Source organism: Spodoptera frugiperda, chromosome 6 (assembly GCF_023101765.2).
Source record: "Spodoptera frugiperda isolate SF20-4 chromosome 6, AGI-APGP_CSIRO_Sfru_2.0, whole genome shotgun sequence".
NCBI classification, from domain to species: Eukaryota; Metazoa; Arthropoda; class Insecta; order Lepidoptera; family Noctuidae; genus Spodoptera; species Spodoptera frugiperda.
In genome coordinates, this window is record NC_064217.1 from 2,344,660 (window position 1) to 2,353,227 (window position 8,568).

Below are 8,568 nucleotides of genomic sequence, written 5' to 3' on the forward strand. Positions count from 1 at the left end.
AAATAAATTAATGTTTGTTTAAGACAGATAGCTCTGTTCTGTTGCAATATGGTAACCAAAAATTATTATGTAAATAAATTGCTTCTACTTAAAACTAAAATTAACGGTTTTGTCACATAAATGTATTGAGAAAATCTCTACTAGTTTCAAGTAACAGAGGGACTTTTCATCATGAGTACCGTGCGCAAACGCGCGGACGTTGCGCTAAGTAGGCTTTTTTGGGGGATGTACTGCTTACGTCCGTAGGAATTACTTAGTTTTGACCACCCTACACGTGTCCCCTGGGTAGTGCTAAACGAGCAGTAAACGCGGTGGTAGGCCATAATATCGGCTGCCGGCTTAAAGTTACCACCCACCAGACAAAGCCATGTCGCCAAACGATTCGTCGTGTTCCGGCATGATGTCTGATGAAGCCGTACGGTGGAAGTTGGGTATGAGTAGTTGTGTTGCGATGTATACTACCGGTTTTGATGCACCAGCTGTTGTTGTGTCGGACGGTTGATCATGGAGGGTAGCGGGATCCGAAGCACGGTGCTCCGCTGGCCGACCGCAGACAGTTGGGGGCCCAAGTAGTGTGCCAGCCACACACGAAAGGCTGCCCCGCCATCTGTGAAAAATCCCAGGGTGGCCCCATCGTGCCGGTTGGCGACCGGGTGAGAGGACCCGATATCCCTGGGGGGTTCGGGCGTCCCCGCAGTCTCCAGATCAGCCCTCCATTGATGCGACAGCCCTGGTCGTGTTGTTGGGTTAACATCGCATCACCTCACTCAACTGCCATCTTCCACCAACTCTATTCACTCCAATCAAAATGACAGGTAAAAAGAGAAGAAGTGCCTACAGCGGATGCACGTCCTCTCGTTTAAAGTGCACCTCACCAACATTCGAGGACTGCACGCCAATCTCGATGCGGTCCACTTCCACCTCGAGACCGACAAGCCCCACTTACTTTTCTTGACGGAGACGCAGATCAGATGTCCATCAGATGCGGCGTATCTCGACTACCCGGGATACTCAATGGAGCACCATTTCCTGCAGCGTGCCGGGGTCTGTGTGTACGTCCGCAATGACATCTGCTGCCAGCGTCTTCGTTACCTTGAAGACCCCAGCTTCTCCATCCTGTGGTTGTTGGTGGACACCGGTATGGACAAAATTGTCTATGCTTGTGTCTATCGATCGCACAGCGGTGATCAGGAGACAACTCGACTGTTTGGCCACCTCAGTGAGGCCGCCGATGAGGCTTTACATCGGCACCCTGACGCGCAGTTTGTCGCTCTGGGCGACTTTAACGCCTGCCACCAAGACTGGCTTTTCCCGTACCAGAGGACCGACCACGCTGGGAGAGAGGCGCGAAACTTTGCAGTATCGTTGGGCCTCTCCCAGTTGGTAAAGCAAGCAACAAGGGTGCCTGATGTGGATGGCCATACTGCCAATTGTCTGGACCTTCTGCTGACTACCGATCCAGACAGATGTATCGTAACGGTTTCATCCCCACTTGGAACCTCAGATCACTGTCTGGTGAAGTCTGTATCGACCTTCTCCCCACCTGACTACGACGCACGCAGTGAACGTAGGATGTGGCGTTACAAGTCAGCAGATTGGGATGAGATGCGGCACTTCTTTGCATCTTATCCTTGGCAGCAGGTCTGCTTCTCTTCTGAAAACCCGTCGAGCTGTGCGGATGCTGTGTCCGATGTGATACGCCAACTATGGAGTAATCCCATATAGGACGTACCCGTAGGTGGCTCAGCTAAATGGTTCAGCGCCGATTGCGTTCAAGCTGAACAGCTTAAGCATTCGGCGTTCCTCGCCTGGGTGAACGCTCGTGACCGTAAAGCTCCGGATCTGATCACAAAGAAGAGAGCCTTTAACCATGCTGCCAAGTCCTACAAAAAGGCACTAAAGAGGGCTCGTTTCGACCACATCACCCACATTGGCACAAAGCTTTCTGCACAACCGTCCGGTAGCAGAGCATTCTGGTCCCTTGCCAAGTCGGTCGAGGCGAACTTTTGTCGGCCCACATTGCCTCCGCTGGTAAGACCTGATGGAATACTGGCCCACACCGCGAAAGAGAAAGCAGGCCTTTTTGCATCTCTTTTCGCACATAATTCTCGTCTAGACACTAGCAGTGCTACTCCGCCAACTCTACCTCATTGCGATTCTTCGATGCCCGAGGTTCGCATAAGGAACAAAGAGGTTCTTAGAGTACTGTGTCGTCTGGACGTGAATAAAGCTAGTGGACCAGATGGTATACCAGCGATTGTTCTTAAGGCTTGTGCGCCCGAGTTGTCCCCTGTATTGACTCGCTTGTATCGCCTCTCATTTAGGACTGGTATAGTGCCCAAGTCCTGGAAGCTTGCCAACGTGCAACCCGTGCCCAAAAAGGGAGTCGCCGATCCCACCAACTATCGGCCGATTTCGATAACCTCCATACTCTGCAAGATTATGGACGTGTGTTGAACTCGCGCCTCATGGCAAATCTGGAAGGTAACGATCTCCTCAGTGACCGACAATATGGATTTCGCGGCAATCGGTCTACTGGGGACCTACTAGTTTATGTCACGCATTTATCCGAGGCCCTCGAGAAGAATGGGGAAGCGATCGCCGTATTTGTACGTCTCGAAGGCCTTCGCAGGGTATGGCACGAACTTTTGAGTAAGCTTCCAGCGTACATTTCTCCTGGTCTGACTAACTGGGTAAAAGACTTCCTATTGATCGATCTCTCCGAGTTGTGTCGATGGATGCTCATCAGAGCCCATACGACTAATGCCGGAGTTCCTCAGGGGTCTGTTCTCTCTGCAACTCTATTTCTGCTTACATTAACGATCTGCTAGTGCCCGGTATCTATGGGTATGCAGATGATAGCACAGTTGTAGAGAGATATCTGTAAGTGCTCGGGCTAGTAAAGTTAACAGTCTGAGAGAGAGCCAATGGTAGAGCGTACGAATGTCTCACTTCAGGAAGTGTCCAAATGGGGCGAAGCCAACTGGTGGGATTCAACGCCGCCAAAACACAAGCGTGTCTATTCACTATAAAAAGCCCAAACTCCCACATATCGAGATGTATTTGCACCGACCGCCTTGTAAAATCTCCTCTGATCTTAACTTCGGGCGGTTCATCGGGTCCAGGGCCAGGGTGGCTGTAAGAAACTCGGTACCTTGCAAGGTCCGGCGGTACTTCACACCGGGACAGCTTTTAAACTATACAAAGCACAATCCTGTATGGAGTATTGCGGCCACATATGGGCAGGTGCTGCAAAGTGTACCTGGCAACTTTTTCCCGATCAAAAAAGCGTGAACAAAAATTGCAAAAATCCTGATCAAACTTTAGTTAAGTCCAACCTTCAAAGCCTTGAAACGGCGTAGAGTGTCCAGCCTTTCGGATGTTTTACAGGTTGCTTTTCGGAGAGTGTGCGCAGGAATTACAATAAACCATCCCATTTCTTTCATCGGACAATCTGTCGTACGGCTGCATCCCTACGTTGTCGAAACTTCTACGGACCAAGCGTTTTGCTTCGTCGTTTATTCCGCGTACATCGAGGGAGTGAGAACAATCTGCCTGCTGCGGTTTTTCCATCGGACTAGAATGTGGGTGTCTTCAAGTCTAGAGTGAATAGGCTCTTCTGCGCCTTCAACGTTACATCAGACTTACCATCATGATGTAGTCAAGCATTGTTTTTGTCGGAGGCTGTGCGACATCCACCCCATTGACTCGAAATTAGAGCTTTTATTAATATTTACGTGAGACATTAGTTTTTTAATTTAGTAGGTATGTCTCACGATAGTTATTTAAAAAAATGCTACATCTTTCAAAAACAATAACTTGAAATGGAAGATAATTAGATGTACAGTATTTTTTTTCTTTCTCGTTCTATGTATTACTTACTACACAGTCAAGTATCTGAAGATCTGAAGATCTTTAATATTTAAAAAACTAATTTAAATAATTGTAACGATTTCGATTTTTGTCAAAATAATTTAACGATTAAAAGATTGTAGAATGTATTGTTTTCTAGACAACTATTCCTAGCCCACGCTAGTCTTCCATTTAAGAAAGACAGGCCCGGATTAGATCGGGTACAAATTCGAACCGTACAAATGGATAGTTTCAACGACAAACCTTTTAATTTCCTGTGTTATTTAATCACTGGTTTCTAGTACTAGACTACGTGTAAATTGAGTTTCTACTTATTTATCAAATATTTAGCTATTTACTTGTTGTACTTTAAGGAGGCTCGCAAGGAACATTTTTACATTTCTTTTTTTGTATTATATAAGCCCAAACGAGCGGATGGATTGAAGCCATCCACGAAACACCCGAAACACCAGAGGCGTTAGTACGGTGCTGGCACCGTACTTGTACGGTTTCATATTACCGTTAAAATGATTACAATTGTTGTAAACATAATAATACTATATTGCTATGTATGAAATCTTCCTAGCAATATAGTAATCATATGGATATTATACTCTCAGTTTTGTTATATTACATGAAATAAAATATTATACCTATAGAGGTAAAACAGACGCTACAGTCTTTACCAATACCACCAGGTCTCTACACAATTTAATTCAACAACAAAAACTAGAAACAAGGAGATAGTAAGTTTCAATTGCAAAACGTTTAACATTCAATAAGTTTGTATAACAAAATCGTTTCGTATGTAAACTGTTTCACTAGCAGAACTTTAGTTCTACATTACGTTAGGGAAGATTAAATGAAAACATTTTGTTTTTACTATTGAGTATTGAGAGTTGAGACTGTTTTTTAGTTCTATTACCTAGACATTTATGTACCTAAATTATTATGTACTGATTTTTTTTAAAGTAGAATATTTGCAAAATCATTGTATGTAGTTATAATTATCCTCCCAATCTTCCCAATCCCCGATTACCCAACAACCCCTAAATTCCTAACCCCCAAAAGGCCGGCAACGCACTCGTAACGCCTCTGGTGTTTCGAGTGTACATGGGCGACGGCGATTGCTGACCATCAGATGATCCATCTGCACATTTGCCGGCTTATACCATACGAAACCAATACCTCGTTCTTGCACACTTACAATTAGTTTTTAACGATCTAATACCAAAAAGGGACAGCAAAAATCAATATCGAATCTGATTTACGCTCGGTCAGCTTTATTTATTTATCATCTCTAATCCCACCCTGCGCATAGATTGGTTACACAACAAATATTAGTACAGTCGTTACCAACACGCTATCGCGTTACCTGCGCACTGAACTTGTTATAGATAATGGTACAAATTGACAAATGGTGTAAACAACTTGTATTTACGACTGTACCTCGGTGTAAGTGGATCAGCGAATAATATACATGCATGAGTACTTAAGGGATGTGTTTGTGTGTAAGCGTAATTGTTACATGTTTTTGTAGTGGTGATGTATAGGTAAGGATACAGGGAATATGTAAGGCTTAACAAAGTTAGTGTATTGCCTAATGTACGAGGAATTTTAGAAATGTTTGTGTTATACGGTTTCAAATACAATTTACTTCAATTTATACAAAAAGAAACACAACATATAGGTTTTAGACCTTGAAAAAAGGGATCTGCTTTCAACAGACAAAATGAAATGAAAACAGTACCCGACTCATAAAAAAGACAAAGAAAATAGTAAACTTTGCATGCACAATACTTAATTCACGCATAAATATTCCTTTTTCCCGATCAAAAAAGATGAACAAAAATTGCAAAAATCCTGTCAAACTGTAGTTAACAAAAACGAAACCGAACACAAAGATGAAAAATTAATGAGAAAATAAACTCACAACATCTGCGTCACTGCTCCTGTGTCACGACCAATTTCACTTGACCTCTAGGAGTGAGAACATGGGCTGTGATGGTAGAATGTTTTGTTTAGAAAGTGGGGGGAGGTGTAGGTCTACTCCCTGGTCGTCAATAGACCCATCATGAAATATTCATTCTTGAATTCGTCGGAGCGGGCCGCGATCTCTTTTATTAGCATTTAAGACAAGTTTTGTAATGTAAGTCCGGGTTTCTTTCATGTCTACGTTTGGCCGTTTTGTTTCTGAATATTGAGGACGATAATTTGAATTTGTTAAGACTTTTCTAACAGATATTACGATGGCATTTTATTTGCATTACATCATTGTCAACTCATCAAAGTCAAACTAAGTTTGGTTTTTGGTGAATTTTGTTCTTTTACGACATAGAATTCATTTGACTTTGTGTGGAAATGTCAATTTGAGAAAATTGGAGCGTTTTTAATTGCTATACTAAATCAACGAAACTGTCGGTTTAGAATAAGACTGATATCGAATTTAGCTATGGGGCGAACCTCAAAGATTCTTATTTCCAAGAAAACCCAAAAGCATGTCAGAAAAATAGGCCAATTAGACGTGTACCTTAGTTTATATTCCGTTAATTAAACCTAATTATATTGTACTTCGTAATTAATTTTGGTGAAATTTCCTACAAAAGTAATCAGTGGAAAATCTCATGTTATTACATGAAATAAAATATTATACCTATAGAGGTAAAACAGACGCTACTGTCTTTACCAATACCACCACAAAAAAAATTAAGTAGGGAACTTAATTTTTTTTATTAAGGACTACAAAAAGTAGGTTGGATTAGTTTCCAGTGTTTTATTAAAGCGACTATGACGTATATGATAAAATGTTCCACAAAACTCTAAGAATTCATGCAAATAACAGTTCATTTCATTAAAATTAGGAATACTTTGAACTTTGCTACCCGACTGAAATTAAAGCTAATTTTAATAGCTAATTTTCTTAGAAATCCTTTATAATGTATGTAGAAGCTTGTTCTTGGATTACATAAAATTATTATTTTAGGTGAAACACTTGGTGGTTCTTACTAGAAACATCATAAATGCTTCATGATACAAAATATAGGAGCGGATAATTGAGAACGGGTACAAACTGGTGTTGATCACAAGTGACTGGCAGTGGTTGAAGACAGAGAGCTGATGATGGAGATTTGTGGTGTGTTATTGGAGAGGCGGTAATTGGCAAGGATCACTGTCGCCGTCTCACCCGGACTGTGGGGATGATAAAAATACCTTTTTTTTGTTTCTATTTTATGGGATAAGCCGGTAAATGAGCAGACATGATCACCTGATGGTAAGCAATCGGCGCAGCCCATGGGCACCCGAAACACCAGTGGTGTTGCCGATCTTTTGGGGTTAGGAGTTTTAGGATTATTGTGAAATTTGACGCTTGGGAAGATGGGGGATGGGAGTGATTGAGCATTCACTCACATAACAACATATAACGTAAGCGTGATTTCACGTCGGTTTTCTGTGAGGCCGTGGTATCACTCCGGTCGAGCTGGCCCATTTGTACCAGATCGACATTTAGCTGCTGTAAACTTTTATTATACACTGGTCATTAGTCCTCGTTACATTATGTTGTTTTTGCCTTATTCAAGTTCAAGTTTCATTCGTACTTCAAATATATCTCTCTGGTCTTTTATGACGTTAACTGTTTGTTCTTCCATACACCAACTTAGTTTACTTGAGTTACACAAAGATTCGTAACCATTTTTGGAACTAACATTTAGTAGATGAAACTTGCATTTACCTAGATAATATGGGTACATAAAGAACAAACCAGTACAACAAACACAGTTTAAACAAGGAAAGGACTTCGAAACTTAATGCAAGAGAACGTGCTACATTTATTTAGATCTACTCTTCTTATCTACTTTTATATATTTTCTTTAGGATGTTTTGTAAATCACAATCAACAGTGGAATATCAGCAATAACACGAATCAATTATATTTTCTTCTTGTAAACTTACAAGTTAATTACAATTCCCAGTCTCTTTATCCAATCAGTACCCTTAGTACGAGTTTGCTTTACGTTTAAAATAATCGAAACAAGAGAGAGTTCAGCGCTCTGATTGGTTGGTTTTTCGAGCCGGCCAATCAGAGCGCCGAACGCGCTCTAACGTAAAGCAAACTCGTACTAAGGGTACAGACGATTTCACTGTTTACGTGATCGCCCACTTTCATAAGGCGTATGTTTCCCAAAATAGGCTTGTAAACGTTTGTAACACCTGCTAAAACTAATATAATATCTATTTTCACGGTACTAAGTTTGCAAGTTGTGTAAATAACAATGTTGTTGTCTAAATGTTTTCGACTGTACTCAAACTGCCTATTATTGTACAAGGGAAGGTGCGAACAAATTATTTTGTTATGATACGTAAGTGCCTTTGGCGTACAAATATTGTATATTTCCTTTATTTGATACTAGCTTTTGCCAACGGCTTTACCCACGACCCGTAGGATAATAAGATCATAATTGAACCCTGTTCTAAATTTCATCCCAATCCCTTCAGCAATTTTGACGTGATTGAGTAAAAACATACACACAAACTTACAAACATTCATGTTTATAATATTAGGAAGAGTCTTACCATTTTTGTTGTTTTATTGATCAAATATTACAATACATATTTTTATGGCTAATTTAGATATAGTACAGAAATTAGCCCATAGTAAAGTGGCGTGAACTTGCTCACAATTCAATAGAATTAAATGCTAAAATCATCTCAAGTAAT

General features: G+C 41.3%; 1 protein-coding gene across 1 annotated transcript; it reads left to right on the top strand.

Annotated features, from left to right (window-relative positions):
* The first annotated feature begins 843 nt into the window (after positions 1-843).
* On the top strand, positions 844-2,457 carry LOC126910797 (uncharacterized). The gene is made up of 2 exons (XM_050694478.1): positions 844-1,641; positions 1,726-2,457. Exons 1-2 carry the CDS (start codon positions 844-846, stop codon positions 2,455-2,457), a joined length of 1,530 nt encoding a protein of 509 aa, XP_050550435.1.
* The last annotated feature ends 6,111 nt before the right edge of the window (positions 2,458-8,568 follow it).

Coding starts and splice junctions, on each gene's coding strand:
- LOC126910797 (XM_050694478.1), top strand. CDS start 844: ATGCACGTCCTCTCGTTTAAAGTGCACCTCACCAACATTCGAGGACTG. Junction 1,642..1,725: donor CATCTTATCCTTGGCAGCAG/GTCTGCTTCTCT, acceptor AATCCCATATAG/GACGTACCCGTAGGTGGCTC.